Source organism: Leucopleurus acutus (genome assembly GCF_964270905.1).
Source record: "Leucopleurus acutus genome assembly, chromosome: 7".
Taxonomy (NCBI): Eukaryota; Metazoa; Chordata; class Mammalia; order Artiodactyla; family Delphinidae; genus Leucopleurus; species Leucopleurus acutus.
Window position 1 is genome coordinate 1,945,927 of NC_139150.1, and position 18,643 is coordinate 1,964,569.

Consider the following 18,643-nt stretch of genomic DNA (forward strand, 5'->3'; position numbering starts at 1 on the left):
GCAGCCAAAAATAAATAAATAACTATTCTCTTTAAAAAAAGGGGAGGAAGAAGAAGTAGAAGAAGGATGAGGAAGAGGAGGAGGAATTCAAACTTTCCAGGAAAATAAAAACTGAGAAAATGTATCACTTGCAGAGTTGCTGTACAAGAAATACTGAAGGAAAATTTTCAGGCTGAAAAAATGGGAAACTAGACAATAACTTGAGTCCACATAATGAAATACAGACAACCAGTAAATATATAAGACAATTAGGTAAATATAAAAGACAAATTAAATGCATTTTTGTAATTTTCTTTTTCACCTGTCTGATTTACCAGATAGCTAATAAGGCAATAATTATGAATCTGTGTCAATGGCCACAAAATGTATAAACATGTAATTAGCATTACAATAACAGCACAAAGGACAGGAGAAGACATGGGGCTATACAGGAGCAAAGTTTTTGTATACCATAGAAATTAAGTTGGTATTAGTTGATCTAGATTGTTACAAGTTAAGGTGCTAATTGTAATCCCCAAGCCAACTACTAAGAAAATAACTAAACTATATAGTGAAAGAAGAAAGAAGTGCATTAAAATGGTAGTGTAGAAAATATCTATTTCACATAATAGAAGGCATTGATAGAAGACCAGAGGAACAAAAAGGATATAAGACATATAGGAAACAAACAGCAAAATGGCCACTGTGCTATTACACTTTGTGGATGGATTAAACACTCCAGTTAAAAGGCAGAGACTGTTACAGCCCAGACCTACTCTACTCCACCTCTTTGCATGACAGACATTTAACAGAATAAAGTCAACGTATACACACTACTGTGTATAAAATAGATAATCAACAAGGACCTATTGTATAGTACAGGGAACTCTACTCAATACTCTGTAATAACCTATATGGGAAGAGAATCTGAAAAAGAATAGATATACATATATGTATAACTGAATCACTTTGCTGTACACCTGAAACTAACACAACACTGTAAATCAACTATACTCCAATATAAAATGAAAATTTTTAAAAAGGGCAGAGACTGTGAGAATGGATTAAAAAACCGTGATCCAACCATATGCTGTCTACAAAAGACAATTTAGATTCAAAACCACTCACAGACCTAGTTTAGGTTGAACTAAAAGGACTGAAAAAGTATACCATGGGAACAGTAACCAAAAGAGAGCTAGAGGGGCTACACTAATATCAAACAAAACAGACAAAGATAAAAGCTGTTACTATGGACAAAAGAGGACATTTTTAATGATAAAAGAGTTCAATCCATTAAGAAGAAATAACAGTTATTAACATGCATGCACGTAACAACAGAGTCCTAAAAAGTTACAGGATTGAAGGGAGAAACTGACAATTCCACAACAACAGCTGGAGCCCACGATACCTAACTTTCAATAATGGACAGAAAAACTAGACAGAAAATCAACGAGAAATGGAAGGCTTGAAGAACACTGCAAACTAGACCTAAGAGACATCTGCAGGGCTGCCCTGGTGGCGCGGTGGTGAGAGTCCGCCTGCCGATGCGGGGGACGCGGGTTCGTGCCCCGGTCCGGGAGGATCCCACGTGCCGCGGAGCGGCTGGGCCCGCGAGCCATGGCCACTGAGCCTGCGCGTCCGGAGCCTGTGCTCCGCGACGGGAGAGGCCACAACAGCGAGAGGCCCGCGTACCGCAAAAAAAAAAAAGACCCTACAAGAGACATCTGTAGAACATTCCTCCCGACAACAGAAGGACATTTGTTCTTCTCAAGTGCACATGGAACATCCTCCAGGAACGACCATCTTAAAGACCATGGTAAAATAAGTCTCAATAGATTCAGAAGGATTTGAATCATGTAAAGTTGTTCTCTGACCAACATGGAATAAAATTAGAAATAAATAACAAAAAGAAATTTGGGAAATCCACAGATATGTGGACATTAAACAACACAGTCCTAAATGGTCAGTGGGACAAAGAAGAAACAGCAAGGCAAACTGTAAAATACCTTGAGATGATTGGCAATAAAAACACAATATCCCAGAACTTGTGGGATGCAGTGATAGCAGTGCTTATAGCAAAATTTATAGCTGTAAGTGCCTACAATAAAAAACAAGAAAGATCTCAAGTTCATCACCTAACTTTACACGTTAAGGAAAAAGAAAATGAAGAACAAATTAAATTACAGCAAGCAGAAGAAACAATGATAAAAATGAAAGAGTAAATAAATGAAATAAAGAGTGGAATAAGAGAAAAGTCAATGAAGCCAAAATTGGTTCTTTGAAAATCGTAACAAAATTGACAAACCTCTAACTAGAATAACCAAATAAAAAGAGAGAAGACTCAAATTACTAATGTCAGGAGTGAAAGAGGGGACATTACCCACAACCCTCAGAAATAATTATGATTATATGAGCAATTATATGCTAACTAATTAGATAACCTAGACGAAATGGAGAAATTCTTTGAAAGATATAAACCCTTAGAGATTCCTAGAAAGACTCAAGAAGAAAGGAAAAATTTGAATAGGTCTCTAACATGTAAAGAGATTGAATTAATAATAAAACATTTTCCATGAAGAAAAGCCCAGGACCAGAAGACTTCATTGGCAAATTCTACCAAATGTCTAAAGAAGAATTAATACGAATCCTTCACAACCTATTCCAAAAATTAGAAGAGGATTCACCCGAGGAGACCAGCATCACCCTGACGCCAAAACCTGACAGAGCCATCACAGGAAAACTACAGACCAATATCTTATATGATACAGAGGCAAAAAGTTTCCACAAAATACTAGAAAACCAAATCAGTAGCACATTAAAAGGATTATACACCACAGACTAGTGGGATTTATTCCAGGAATGCAAGGTTGATTCCACATAGAAAAATCAATCATTGTAATACACCATATTAATAGAATAAAAATTAAAACCACATGATCATTTCAACATATGCAGAAAAGTTGCTTGACGAAATCCACCGTCCCTTCATAATATAAACGTTCAACAAACTAGGGATGGAAGGGAACTTTTTCAACTTGGTAAACCAAAAACATAGCAGCAACAACAAAAATAGGTAAAACGGACTTTATCAAACCTAAAAACTTACAAATTCAGGTGAATATTAGAGAGTATCAAGGGGAAATGTAAGCCGCCCCGCGGCACGTGGGATCCTCCCGGACGGGGGCACGAGCCCGCGTCCCCTGCATCGGCAGGCGGACTCCCAACCACTGCGCCACCAGGGCAGCCCTAAAATATTTATTTTAAAATCAATTAATGGTGCTTATATGGGTGTTCCTCTCTTAATCTGTTAACAAATTTATTATATATCGTCTAATGTGGAAACACGATTTTCTGCCTTAAATCCCTAGGTACTGAATACATTGTTGGATTCGACCTGTTAATAAATTATTGGGATATTTGTATGTTTATTCCAAAAAGTGATGGCTCTGCTTTTTTTTGTCTCCTGCATCATCCCATCCAGCTTTGTTAGAGGACAGTCCAGACTCCGCATCTCCCTGTGCCCTGGAGCAGACTGTATGAGCCAGGAGCCATGACGGTGGTTTGCTGGTTCTCATCCATAGACTGAGATCTGGCACTGGAACCGTTCTTTACTTTCTAGAGTTATTGTTCTTTCAAAGTTTTCTTTCTTAGCCAATATTGGTATTTAATAGTTTTCTAGAAATGTATCCACTTTACCTATATTTTCAAAACTTTAATATTCTACATAAATTGTTATTATATGTAACTATACCTATAGCAATATGTGTGTATATTATGTTAGACGTAAACTGTTCTTATGATTTAAAAATCCCCGTTTCTGTCGCTGTATACCCCCTTTCCATTTGTGATGCTCCAAAGTGGTTGCAGAACAAGTGTCCTCCAAGGGTGACCTCTTTTGTCCAGCTCCTCTATCCAGGGGAAATCTCTCTATTGCATTTTAGCACAGAAAAGATCAATGCATTTTTGGCATATGAAGTTTGATATCAATAGTCTTACTAGTAGCAATTACCTTTATGTTCCTGAAAGCTGGTCATGAGGGTCATGGGGCTGCATTTGTAAAAGAGGGCAGAATTTGATCTGCAAGCAACTAAATTAAGCTTTTATATCAATGTTTATTAGACTAAGGGACAGCAATTTTCCGTTTCCTGTCCTTTGTGGAGTTTGGGTGTTGGCTGAAGATGCAAAGCTAACTGGCAGGTGCCTCTGCCACGTCCCTACCTAGTTTCCAGAAGTTTAAAGGAGCCGTGATGGCGTGTGCAGGGCCCCCAGGTGTCATGAGGCCTGTGATGCAGACACCTTAGATCCCGGCCCTGTGTCACCGCCTGAGCTGCCCGGGTCCCCAGCCCACGCGCATCGGCCAGGAAAGACTCAGACAGGAGTGTGCACTGGTTTATGGCTTTATTGCTGAAGGAGGAACGCCCCCGAGCAGGAGACCCCAGGCGGGGCCCGGAGGGGCCTGGGTCCCAAGAGGGGTGACCTTGGTCCTGGTGCCTCCTGACCCTGCTGGTGGGGGAGGTGGGGTGACATCATCTGTCCCCAGAGGGGCCAAGGCTCCAGGGCCCTGAAATGGACACGGGGCTCTCCTGTGATTCCTGGGGAACCTGCTGGACCCTCGCCAGCACCCCCTCCCCGGCTGGGACTGGGGGTGCAGGACGGACCCTCCTCGGGAGAGGGACCCCCCGCCTCTCCCCTCAGGTGGAGTGTCTGTCACCGGTGCCTGCTTCCGGGGCCTCCACCTTGGCCCTCGGCCCTGCCCAGAGGGAGCAGGGGGAGGTCAGCAGGCGAGTGAGGCCAGGACACAGGAAACGACCTCCCCAAAGGCCACCCCTCGAGAGTGGGCACGCGGCCAGCGGCTCGCAGTCGCCAGGAGAGACCCCAGCTTCCAGCCATTCCCGCAGGGGGACCCCAGGGCCTGATGGGGGAGCCCGGGCCCCACCAAGACCCCCACCCTTTGCACGTGCCCAGGATGTGGGGCAGGGGGGTTACGTTACCCCCAGGGCGCCGGCAGGAGCTCACCTAGACGCGGCACTGCTCTGTGGGGGAGGGAGAGCCGTGCGCGAGGGTCAGGACGGCACTGGGCGCCCCAGGGACAGAGGGGCCTGGCAGGGGGTGGGGAGGCAGGGGCCCACCTCGGGGCGCTGCACCTCCACCCCCTTCCTCCCGGGAGCCCCGGGGAGAATGGGGCTCGCCACGGGAGGAAGTCTTCCCCGGGGCTGGCGGCTTTCTGCCCAGGGAGCCGGGGCGGGGCCTGGCAGCTCACCTCCCGGCTGGGTCGGGCTGAAGGGGAGCCGGATGTGCATGGGCAGGGGCTTGATGGCTTTGTTGAATTTCTCCGTGACCCCGTCGTCCACTTGCAGGGTCCTGGCTGTGGGGGAGGGGTCAGCCCCTGGGGGCACCCCCGCCCCCCCCAGAGCTCGGGGACACCGAGGGCCCTGCCCCACCCACCCTCCCAGGGTGGTCTGCAGGGCGCAGCGCCCCCGCCCTCCGGGGCCCCTGCCCTCCCCGCTCAGCCCATTCCCCTCGTCGTCCTCCCGGTGCACTGCAGTGGGGGTCTGCACGGCAGCCCCCTCCGGACGTCTGGGTCTCCTCCTGCCCTCCCCGCCCCACCCCGGGGCTGGCTGACTTATGACCAGGAGCCTGCACTGCCTGATGCCCACGGCCACTTCCCTGGGAACACACAGTGGCACATGTCTGTGACAATAAAGATGTCACCTGACATTTGTTTTCAGGACGTTATAGTTGAAAGATGTCTCTGTGACTGAATTCTTATTTGGCGAAGTAATTGAAACTCCTGGGTAACAAAGGCTGTTGGATTCATAGTGACCCGCCGGCTCCATTGCGATGGTCACACCAGTCACAGCGCTTGCAGTCCGCCTGCCCCTCAGCCCGCGGTCTGTCCCTCGTCCCCAACCACCCCCCGGCCCACAGGAGACCAGGCCACAGGATGCGACCCTCTCCCGATGACCCCTCACCCCTCCTCCTCTTCCTCAGGTGTCAGGCTCCCCCGTTCCCACGCGCTCTCCGCAGCGAGGGCCACACCGCGGGTCTCCCCGGGAAGCAGGGCTTGGGCGCATACCCAGGTACTGGCAGGTCAGGCTGTGCTCGGGGTCAGCCGTGTTTTCCATGCAGAAGAGCAGGTAGTTTGTGTAGTCGGAGTCCAACACGAAGATCTTATTCTCATTCAGGACTGGAAGGGAGACCAAGACAGGGCAGAGGTAAGTTCCAGCGGGGGCAGTGCTGGCCAGCTCCTCTGGTCACCACCCGGCAAGGACTGGGCCGGGAGTGCCTCCTGCACTGCCCGCACGCCAACGTGCCGCAGCCCCTTCCCCAAAGCCGTCCCCAGGCCCATCAACTATGGCTGCGCCAGAGACGTTCCACCGCCTCCTGGACTCAGGAACACGCAGCGCTCAATCCAAGATGCCCCCCGGGAGCCAGAGTGGTCAAGAAATGGCACATATATACAGTGGAATATTACTCAGCCATAAAAAGGAATGAAACTGAGCTACTTGTAATGAGGTGGATGGACCTAGAGTCTGTCATACAGAGTGAAGTAAGTCAGAAAGAGAAAGACAAATACCGTCTGCTAACACATATATATGGAATTTAAGAAAAAAAAATGTCATGAAGAACCTAGGGGTAAGAGGAATAAAGACACAGACCTACTAGAGAATGGGCTTGAGGATATGGGGAGGGGGAAGGGTGAGCTGTGACAAAGCGAGAGAGAGGCATGGACATATATACACTACCAAACCTAAGGTAGATAGCTAGTGGGAAGCAGCCGCATAGCACAGGGAGATGAGCTCTGGTGCTTTGTGACCGCCTGGAGGGGTGGGATAGGGAGGCTGGCAGGGAGGGAGATGGAAGAGGCAAGAGATATGGGGACATATGTATATGCATAACTGATTCACTTTGTTATAAAGCAGAAACTAACACACCATTGTAAAGCAATTATACTCCAATAAAGATGTAAAAAAAATGAAAGAAAGAAATAGGGTTGTCACGCCGACCTCAGGTGAGACTGGGCACCGCCGAGCGAGGGAGGAGGGGAACGTCCCAAGAACGGTTACATCGCGGGGCAGCCCTGAGCCGTGGGAACTGGGGCGGCAGGAGTGAGGGTTGCCCTGACAGAGGCCAGCGGGCGGCAGCGGCTGCACCGCAGGGTCAGGTAGCTTCAGGGGCAACGCCAGCATCCTGACCCAGTGCGGGCAGGTGGCTCTGGAGCCCCTGGGGCAGGCGCCCTGGCAGTGGTCAGTTCTTGTCTGGCACAGACAAGAGTGAGTGAGTGAGTGAGTCCCAAGGTGGCCCAGGCTCCCAGCAGGAGCGGCCCTGGTGGAAGCCCCCTGCCCCCCATGGCGCTTCCTCATCTCGGATTTAGTGAGGAATGAGTGAGCCAGTGGATGAGGGAAGGAACCCGTCTCGTGGAGATGGAGGAACCCATGTGGTGGGCTGGGGGCCGTGGGGCGCCCTGACCGCTGACAGTGGCTCTCAGCTCTGCCCGGACGGGCACAGATGCTTCCTGAGCTCAGCCTGAGGGGCCCGAGCTCCCGCCCGGCAGAGAGAGCTTGGAGAGTCACCTTGGGGAGTGAGGCCAGCCTAGCAGGGGCCTGCCCACGGCCACTGGCCCCACAGCACCGGGCAAGGGGCAGGGAGGGCAGTGAAGCTGGTGTAATAACAGCATCACTCGTCACCCCAGCCCCTTAGCATCCTCGGGCCTGGTGCCAGCCCCCTGCACCTGCCCAGAGCCCCCCAGGGTGGTGGGGCTCCTACCACAGACCCGACACTTACAGTTGATCTTGAACACAGCAGGGATCTCGGTTTTTTCTGCGATGATTTTCTCCTTAACACACCCGTCCTTGTCCCTGAAAGGCAGGCGTTTCCTGAGCCACGTGCACAGGCCATGCACTGTTGATCAGGCCAAACTGTGGGCCAGGGTGGAAGCTGGCCCCGGGAGGGGCCTGAGCCGGGGGGGGCATTGGAGCCCAGCTGGTCACCCAGGCCTTGGCTGTGCTCACAGTAACCTCTAGGGCCACGGGTGACCAGGTTGGACAGGCCACAAGAGGTCAGACGGAATGAGGGGAAAAGGGCCGGGAGCGGCCAGGCCCCGCGGTCCGGGGCAATGACCTGCACCTGCAGACAATCCTGGGGTTCGGGTCCCCATCTCTGCACCCCACCCCCGCTCCGAGGGCAGATGGGGCTCTCCCCCCTCTGCTTTGTCTCTGTGACATCCCGTTCATCTGCGATATCGAAGTGTTCAGACTAGAAAAGATGCAAAACGTCTCCCCGTTGCTCAAGTACATTCGTAACCCTTAACCTAACACAGAATTAAAGTAACTGCCTGAATGCACATATCTTTCCTACGTGTTTCCACTTCAGTGGATTTTATCTCCCTTTCCAAGTCAACTAAAATGATGTTTTATGTTCATTTATTTTATTATGTTCCGAAGCATCAAATTAATAAAAGTTAAAAAAAAAAAAAGCCCTGGGTGGGGCTCCGAGGGCCCCATTGCCCATCCCTGGGGCCCTGGTCCCTCCCAGAGTGCAGCCGGGTCCCACCAGGAGCGCTGACCGCCGCCCGCCCCCTGCTGGCCTGCAGCCTCGGCGGGGTGTGGGGACCACGCGCACCTTTTCTGCAGGAAGATCTCCAGGTCGCCCTGGGGCGTGGGCCTCAGCTCCTCCACGTTCACTCTCAGGGGGGCGCTCTCGGTGTCCAGCAAGGAGATGTCTCTGGCCGCAATGGCCACGGAGTGCCACGTCCCTGCCACCTGGGGAGCGGGCTTGATCGGCACTCCAGGGGGGCGGGAAGGGGACCCCGTCCCCACGGTGGGCTCTCTGTCCCACCCCGACCTGAGGCAGCCCTGAGACAACCCCTCCTCGGCACCCTGAGGAATGTTCTCCCTAAACTCACTCTGAGCCCCGAGAAGGACCCGGAGGAGCCCATCACACAAGTGGGAATGTTTGGACCTTGGGGAGACGCGGCTGGAGGTGGGGAACGGTGGGGGGCAGAGAGGCCCTGTTAGGGGCTTAACTGTGTCCCTCTAACCCCCAGAGCCTCAGAACATAACTCTTTGGAGACAGGGTCTTTAACGAGATGACAAAGGTAAGATGAGGCCATTAGGGTGGGCCCTGATCCAGTGGGACTGATGACCTCATAAGGAGAGGAAATTGGACACAGGGATGACCAGGTAAAGACACAGGGAGAAGACAGCCGTCTACACGCCCAGGAGAGCGGCCTCAGGAGAAACCAGCCCTGCCGACACCCTGATCTCAGACTTCCAGCCTCCAGGATGCGAGACGATAACCGTGTTGTTTAAGCGGCCCTGTCGGGGGTATTTGTTAGGGCGGCCCTAGCAGGGTAATGCGCACCCCAGACATCACAGCCTCCTCTGTCTCCCCTTGGCCTCTGAGACCCCTGCCCGCCCTGCAGCTCACCACCCACCCAGCCCCCCTCAAACCCTTTGGATGTCCAGGTCCTCCATGGTCCGGATGACGCTGACAGCCTGGGTGCCACACGTGAGGGCCAGGCCCAGGGCGAGCAGGAGGCACATCATGGCTGCAGGCTTGGTGGCTCTTCTGGGCTCTGGAGGGAGACGAAGGCCGAGGCACTGGGCTCGGGGTCTTATATAGGAGGAGGGCCAGCCGGCCAGCCTGTGCTGCGCTCCCCGCCACGCAGTTCCCCGAATCCCCTGTGACTCACCCTCAGGCCCTCGGGTGGCTTCCTCAGCTGGGACAATAGGAGGCCTTCTTCCCTCCGAGGCCAAGCAGGAAGGTCCCCTACGTCCCCGGAACTGGACGTCTCCTGCTTGGCCCCAGAGAGGAAGGGTCTGGAGTGCGAGTCCAGGCTGGCCGCCAGCGTCAGGAACACTTCCTGGGTCGGGCTCTTGGACAAGGACAGGTCAGAGCCAGCACTGAGGACAGCTGTGTCCTGGAGGGCGGGCCCGTGGGTCGGCCGGGGTCTGGAGAGCCCCATGCCAGGAAGGACCCAGGGACGTGAGCCAGGGGGTGGCCGTCTGCCCCGAACAAGGGGGTCCCGCACCTGTCACCCCTCTCTTGTGGGCTGCCCTTCCTGGGGGCTCCACTAGCTCCCGGGGCCTCCCACCCGGTCCTGCTGAGCGAGGCCTCCCGAAAGGCTATGGTCCCGCTGGGTTCCTCCTGCTTCTGGTACACTCTCCTGTCTCGAGCATCGGCTCCTCCAAACCCCACGGACGTGGCCTTGGGCGAAGGGCTCTCTGCGGTCACCCCACCCCCTGCAGGCTGGGGTGAGGGTGACGTGGGGCTCAGGTGGGGCTCCAAGGATGGGCCTGGCCTGTAGTGAGAGCTCTGCAAGTGTCTGCTGCCCAGTTAGGGTAGCAATAAAGACAACAATGCTGACAGCAGCAGTCATCCGAACCCCCAGAGCCACCCAGCCGGGAAGGTGACCTGACCTTTGGGGGTCTGGCGGAGAAACACCGTGTGCTCCATGTCTGTGAGCGTGATAGAAAGGTCCACAGTATCTGAATCTTCGATCCACCGAATCTTACGTTTTAAATCTCCCAGGGCACTTCCCTCCACACCACTCAAGGCTGAAGCAAGTCGCCTTCAGCACCTTGGGAGGGACGGGGCCCTGGCGCTGGGCATGTACCTAAGTCTGGAGGGGCATTGAGCAGGACACAGAAGCACCTGTCTCGCTGAGTCCACCTTGACAACGACACCCCCGGGGGCTGTGCAGGCCCTGTGTCCCGTGCCAGGGGGGCTGCGAAGGCCATCAACTGACATTCCAAGTGACTAACCTGCTCATCTCGGGGTGGCGGGGGCGTGGACTCTGGGGTGGGGGAAAGGGGCAAGGTGGGGATATCTCCCGATGGTGGGAGACTTGGAGGGTCGGCCCCTGTGCCCCCCCCACCCGACGTGTAGGGTCTTTCCAGGTGGCCACTGTCATTGTCAGCGTCTTGGGAGGCTAAGGGGTCTCCTAGACTAGCTCTGGTTTGCTATCTGGCCTCTGGTTTCTTTCCTGTAGAGACCACTGGTTACTGCGCCAGGAAAGAGCCCGTGCACTGGAGAGACTGCAGGACCCCAGGCTGCCCCAGACTCCCCTTTCCCGGGGGGGGCTGTGAAAGAAGGAGGAGGCTCGGGCAGCCCCAGTCCTCGCGCTGATCTGTTTCATCTCCTTTAATTCTTGCGACAATCCTCCAAGCTCAGGGTCCCCAGCTTCCTTGGTTACGACGAGCCACAGGCAGTTACGGAGTTGAATTCTGTCGCCCCAGAACACATGTTCACCCAGAACCTCAGGATGGGACCTTATTTGGAAACAGGGTCTTTACAGGTATAAGTAGTTCAGATGAGGCGTGCTGGAAGGGGGGCTGATCTACTGTCTGGTGTCCTTGTAAGAGAAAACGAGGACACGGAGGGGACACAGGGAGAAGGCATGTGAACGGGGAGGCAGCGATTGGAGCGCGGCTTCTACGAGACCAGGACTGATGCAACACCAGCAGCTGGAGAAGCAGGGAAGGGTCCTTCCTGGGAGTCTCTGGAGGGACCTCGGTCCTCCGACGCCCGAACTGTGGACTTCTGGCCTCAGATAGGACACGGCACACTTCTGTAGTTAGAAGCCCCCCCGCTCAGTGGGTGGCCCCCTAGGACATCAGCACAGGCGGCTTGGACCCAGGGGTCAGATGCGAGAGGCCATCCCCTTCAACACAGCTCCGCTCTCAGAACTGGGTCACGCAGGGCAGAGGGAAGTCAGCCAGAGAAAAACAAGCACCGTGTTTCTCGGTGAGCTTGGGAAATCGGGATCCCACCAGCCGCGGGGCATCCGTGCTGCAGGTTCTCACGCGTTCCTGTGAATCGAGGCCACAAAGCATGCCCTTCAGGGCACAACTATTCATAAATTCCAGGAAACTTCAGTTTCCATAGAATACCATCCAAAAAATAAAATTGAAAAAAAAAAAAAGAGAGAGAGAAAAGGAAAAAAAAGCACCCACTGGCCTTGGGCAGTTGGCATTGTCCATTGTGGGAGGGAGACTGAGATCTAAGGGCTCAGCTTCCCCCAGGTCATGCGTTGCCCCAGAAAGTGGGACCTGGGAGGAGACCTGGGCCCCCACCAGCTCTCAGTCACTCCCCCTCCCACCAAAACCCCTTGCTCTTTAGAACCATGTCAGGAAGTCGGGCCTGTAACTGCAGAAGCAGGAAATCACCTATCTCAGAATGAAATCGTGGGGCCGGGCAGGGTCAGTGGGCCTTCACACAGCTGAGGATGCCATGCTGCTCGGGGCCTCAACCTCAGCACCGGGAAGCCAGTCTGAGTTTCACTGCTCACGACCGTGGTGGCCGGCACCAGGTGCCCCCCACGCATGTCCAATAAAATGGACAGCCTACAAGAAATGGACAAATTCCTTGAAATGTACAGTCTCCCAAGACTGAACCAGGAAGAAATAGAAAATAGGAACAGACCAATTACCAGTAATGAAATTAAATCAGTAATTTAAAAAACTCCCACAAACAGAAGTCCAGGACCAGATGGCTTCACAGGTGAATTCTACCAAACATTTAAAGAGTTAACACCTATCCCTCTCAAACTATTCCAAAAAATTGAAGAGGAGGAAACACTTCTGAACTCATTCCATGAGGCCAGCATCACCCTGATACCAAAACCAGGCAAAAACACTACAAAAAAAGAAAATTATAGGTCAATATCACTGATGGACATAGACATAAAAATCCTCAACAAAATATTAGCAAGGTGAATTCAACAGTACATTGAAAAGACCATACATCATGATCAAGTGGGATTTATCCCAGGGATGCAAATATATCTGCAGATCAATCAATGTGATATACCACATTAACAAACTGAAGAATAAAAACGATATGATCATCTCAATAGATGCAGAAAAAGCTTTCAACAAAACTCAACATACTTTTATGCTAAAAACTCTCATCAAAGTGTGTATAGAGGGAACAAACCTCAACATTATAAAGGCCACATAGGACAAGCCCACAGCCAACATCATTCTCAATGATGAAAAGCTGAAAGCATTTCCTCTATGATCAGAAACAAGACAAGGATGTCCACTGTCACCACTTTTATTCAACATAGTACTGGGGGTCCTAGCCACAGCCCTCAGACAAGAAAAAGAAATAAAAGAAATCCAAATTGGAAAGGAAGAAGTAAAACCGTCACTGTTTGCAGTTGACATGATACTATATAGAGAAAATCCTTAGGATGACACCAAAAAGCTAATAAATGAATTCAGTAAAGCGGCAGGATACAAAATTAATACACAGAAATCTGTTGCTTTTCTATACACTAACAATGAACTATCAGAAAGAGGAATTATAGAAACAATCCCATTTACAATTGCATCAGAAAGAATAAAATGCCTAGGAATAAATCTAACCAAGGAGGTAAAAGACATGTACTCAGAAAACTCTAAGACACTGATGAAAGAAATTGAAGATGACACAGAGAGAAAGATATACCATGCTCATGGATTGGAAGAATTAATATTGTTAAAAAGACCATACAACCCAAGGCAAGTTACAGATTTAATGCAATCCCTATCAAAATACTAATGGCATTTTTCACAGAACTAGAACAAATAATTCTAACAATTGTATGGAGACACAAAAGACCTGAATAGCCAAGCACAATCTTGAGAAAGAAGAACAGAACTGGAGGTATCATGCTCTATGACCTCAGACTATAGTACAAAGCTACGGTCATCAAAACAGTATGGTACTTGCACAAAAACAGACACAGGGGTAAATGGAACAGAACAGAGATCCCAGAAATAAACCCAACTAATATGGTCAATTAATCTGCAACAAAAGAGGCAAGAATATATAATGGGGAAAAGACAGCCTCTTCAATAAATGGTGTTAGAAAAACTGGACCACTACATGCAAAAGAATCAAACTGGACCACTTTGTAACACCGTGTACAAAAATAAACTCAAAATGGATTAAAAACTTAAATGTAAAACCTGAAACTAAAACTCCTAGAAGAAAACATAGGCAGTACACTCCTCTTAAGGAAGAGGGAAATTTGAGACAGACTTGAAGGACTGATAAGAATTTAACAAGAGGGAACAAAATGAGCAAAACTAGAGATGGAAAAATATAATCAATATTTAAGAAACATGACATTGGGCTTCCCTGGTGGCGCAGTGGTTGGGAGTCCGCCTGCCGATGCAGGGGACACGGGTTCATGCCCCGTTCCGGGAAGATCCCACATGCCGCGGAGCGGCTGGACCCGTGAGCCATGGCCGCTAAGCCTGCGCGTCCGGAGCCTGTGCTCCGCAATGGGAGAGGCCACAACGGTGAGAGGCTCGCGTACCGCAAAAAAAAAAAAAAAAAAAAAGAAATATGAAATTATCCTGTATAAGTTTTGTGTAGATTAGGAGTGAATAACTTAAAATTTTAGCGAGGTTTACATTTTTGGAAATCCCGAAAAGTCATATAAACGTTTTACTAGACAATTAGGAGCCATTGAAGATGTTTGAGAAGATTATTTTAGTAAAGATATTTAAGACACACTAGATGAAATACTACAAGCACAATCGGGAATTACGAGGTCACTGCTGTTGTCTCTCTGGGTCTGTTTCAAGCATTAGTGTGCATGAGGATAGTTTGGAGCTACAAGCCATTACCGGGCCCACCCCTGAGACTGAGATTCGGTTCATAAGTGGTGGGGCTCAGGGTCTTTATTCATGACAGGTCCCCAGGTGGTTCTGTGCATGTTAAAGTCTGAGCATCTAAGGGACAGGTGAGAGCCTGGCCTTGAGTGTGGCAGAAGAAATGGCTAAGAGGGCACAGATGAGACAGGTGTGGTACCCTGGCTGCGAAACCTGAGTACTTATAGATGACTCTGTTCTGAGGCTCTTTTAGTGGAAGCATTAAAAAAAAAACAAAAAAAACGACTTTCCTGGGCGACTCTGCTACTTCTCAGAATGGCCTCTGGAAGCTCACCAAAACTTAAGTGGCTAGTGGCATACAGTTTGTGGTTGGATCTAACAAGTTGGGACTAGATTGAGAGCCTTAGAGAGTCATCAGTTCTCTTAATCTCCTAACTTCTTAAAAGCGTGGAGGGGCTGCTGAGAGAAATAACAAAGAGGGGGATGAGATAGAGTTGACCTAGGTCAGAGTCGTGAGCTCATGTGTCTCCCAGCAGGGTCCGTGTTTGTGGAATGAACAGGCACGTTAGTGAGTGAATAAAGAGGAAGCACGATGGAGTTTTGAGGAAGGGTTGTTTACAGGACTGTAGTTCAAATAGCAACAGGAAAAGTACTATCAACAATGTCCTGTGGGGAAGGGTCAAAAACCCCCAATGTCCTAATGTAACCAAGCAGGACCCTATGGGGCCTTCCCGGAACAGACTCCCCCCACATCCCCCATGTCCTCCACTTGCCTCTTGTTTGTTGAAAACCTTTAGCCTCCTAGGCCTTCCCAGAGTTCCAAAGAGTACATTTAATCAGAGAAGTGAGAAACTACAGAAAGAAAGGAAGACAGTCAAACAAGTCAAAATTATAATAGTTTAGCCATTAAACAAAGCCAAGGACCTTTAGTTCCTCCTCAAGGGCTGTAGATAATATTCTGAGCCATGTCCTTTGAGCTGTTTTGCAGGTACTGAAACCTCCACCAGGTGGAAGAAGTTAACTCTACGCTGCCCCAAAGCACATAGACCCCAGACCAGTCGGAACCAGAAGGTTGATGTCGTTGACTCCTGATGACCTCACCACCAACCAATCAGAAGAACGTCCACCAGCCGATCACACACCCCACAGCCCCCCTCCCTCACCCTGTCTTTAAAAATCTTTCCCTGAAAGACTTTGGGGAGCTCTGGCCTTTTAAGCACTGGCTACCTGGACTCCTTGCTTGGCGCCTGCAATAAACACCACCCCTTCCTTCATCACACACCAGTGTCAGGAGATAGGATTTACTGCACGGGGACACTCGGACCTGAGTTTGGTTTGCTCACACTAATAACAAAGATTTTTAAAGATTGCAAAATACTCTTTCAGGAAGTCTCTCTGACTTTCTACCGCAACTGGAAACAGAGGTGAGCCCAAGGCCACAACCTCTCAGTCTCCCTTGCGGGGTCTTTGCCTCCATCCCTAGAGACACTTCCCCTCGGGATTATGACTCAGCAGTGGCCAACAGCAGGAAGGGTATTTCAGGTGAGACAGTCCCGATGAAAGGTCTATTCAGAGTCTCTTTGGGGAAGCACACGTTTCTTATACCAGATTCTCCTCCTTCTCCTTGGAAAATTCAGCAAAGGGTAACATGAAGCTCAGAAGACAGGCTTGAGGAAAACATTCGTGCCACAGAGCAAGGAATGTGGTTGTGAACCAACTCTGCATGACCAGCATTTACAAATACCCCCCACGTCACAGAAAGCCTTGTGTGCTGCTAAGAAGATGGCTGGCTGAACAGTGTGTTAAATTCTGGAAAACAACTATTTTCTAAGCCATTTACCAGAGGAAAATTGTTTAAAATTAACACAGTTATTAAAATTATAATTATTTGAATAATTATGGAGCATTTTTATAGCAGTGGGAATACCTTTAGTTTAATAGCTCCTGAGCCAATCCCTTCTGTGGAAACAACCAAAGGCTAGTACTAAAGAACACAGCACTACTTTAAATTGACATCCGTATGGCATTATTTCTAATATGGTTGACCTGAGCTCTATCACTTGGGAGATAAATACATCTCACATGAGTCTGACCAGTTGGTGTTTAAAAAAAAAAAAAAAAAGACAGGAGAGGACAAGAAAGCTTAACCTATAACATAAGTGGAAAACGTACCCCGGAACATAGGGAGAAAACCAAATCCAGTGCTGGATAGCAATCCCTCGTGACTAATTGTTTTTTCCCCCGCAAGGTAAGGGTCATCTGACATTATAAAACATACTGATGCAATTTACAACCTCAATCGGTTAAAGAAAAACTATTTGGTCACCTCAATGCAGAAAACACGTTGGTTAGAGTTTAACAGCAATTCCTGGTTAAAACCAAGCCAAAACAAAACCTTTTATCTAAATAGAAACAGAAGGGACTTTCTTTAACCTAATGAAGTATATACGACCAACATTGCCAGCAAAAATCATTCTTAAAAGTGCTACCATCTTTGTTCCTTTTTACAGAAACTTTTTTTCTCTGTTACTGGTTTTGATTAATTTGTTCTCTGTGCCCTGGAGTCATTTTCTTCCTGCTTTTTATGGTTGATATTAGTTGAGCTTCTTTAATCTGTATATTTATAGTTTTCACCTAATTTTTGAGAATTTGGGGCCACTGTTTCTCCAAATAAGTTTTCTGTCCTCCTCGTCCCCTGTAATGTCTCTCTTTGTAGTGATTCTCTTTGCTCGGAACTATGCTTTATTGGTTATTAAAATAGCCACTCCTGCTTTCTTTTCATTAACGTTAGCATGATACACCTTTTTGCATCCTTTCACTCTCAACCTGCCTACGGTTTTGAATTGATGGTCTCCACTCCACTACCGAGCCCATCCAGAAATGAAACTTTTAATTTCTTTAATGGTAGGTTTCAGTTTTTAGTGAGATTTTCTGCGTTTTCACTTGTTTCAAGTGTGTTCGGAATCACTTGTTGAAGCATGTTTACAAAGCCTGCTTTAAAATCCCTACCAGATAATTTCGACAACTGATTCGTCTTGCTTTTGGTGTCATTGTGTTGTCTTTTCTCACCCAGGTTGTGATTTTCCTGGTGTTTGGTATGACAGGTGATTTTTGATTGTATCCTTGACATTGTACCTGTTATGATAGGAGACCCTGGGTGTTACTTGACGTTGTTTTCTTTAGTCACAGTAAGCAGTCTCCCTCCTACTATCCTGGCCTATTCTTGTGGACTGTGGTTCCAGTTTAATGTCCAAAGCCTTTGTGGCTCCATGTTGACCCCCACAAAGGGGTGTCTGGTGCTACCTGGGCCCCCACTGTCCCTGCTCGTGCTGCCTGAAGGGAGGAGGGTTTCTTGAGGCCTGGCCGCCAGCATTTCCCAGTGGAGAGGACCATCTCAGGCCTGCTCTCCTGGGGGAAAGGGAGTGCAACCCATGGCTGATCATTGCTGGAGGGTCCCCGGTTGGGCTCCCTTGCCGCAGGTGCTGGGCTCGCCTGGTGTCGTCAGAGGGACTCCTGTTTGATCCAGGCGGGGAATGTCCCAGCTTGGCTGCCTTCCTGGCTGGGTCAGGACACACCAGGCCGGGTCACCTTATTTGCTTGAGCCGGGGGGACGTGACACCTTGCGCTGTGCCCTCCCCCAACCCCAGGGCCCCAAACCAGTTGGCCTTCCTTTTGCCGCTTTTCAGATTTCTGCTTTTGCTGTCGTTTGTGTAATTTCCAGGCTGTATAATTGTGCTTAGCAGGGAGGAGCAGGGGGAGATGGGTTCACACCATCTTGTCCACATTGGAAGCCCAGCCGCCGCGGTCTTTTGGGGAAGTTTTCTATTAAACTCTGCCACAGTTGGCTTTGCTTGCTTTGACTATGTTAGGGGGCTGTCACACTGTCTCGGGCTGGCCCTGACGTCCGAGGAGACTGAGGCCCTGGCGGGTGGTGGCGATGGTGGGGAAGGTCAGGTGGCAGGACTGGGGTGGCGGGGGAGCCACACTGGCACCCAGTGGTCGCTGTGCACTTCCTGCACGTGGACCCTGCTCTGGGTGCAGGAGAGCTGTCTTCT

The 18,643-nt window shown here is 49.8% G+C and overlaps 1 protein-coding gene across 1 annotated transcript; it reads right to left on the reverse strand.

Annotated features, from left to right (window-relative positions):
* Window positions 1–8,155: 8,155 nt before the first annotated feature.
* PAEP (progestagen associated endometrial protein) lies at window positions 8,156–9,527 on the reverse strand (the record flags this gene model as incomplete). Its single annotated transcript, XM_082843327.1, has 2 exons — window positions 8,156–8,741; window positions 9,432–9,527. 2 exons carry the CDS (start codon window positions 9,525–9,527, stop codon window positions 8,403–8,405), a joined length of 435 nt encoding a protein of 144 aa, XP_082699453.1. The 3' UTR covers window positions 8,156–8,402.
* Between the last annotated feature and the right edge of the window lie 9,116 nt (window positions 9,528–18,643).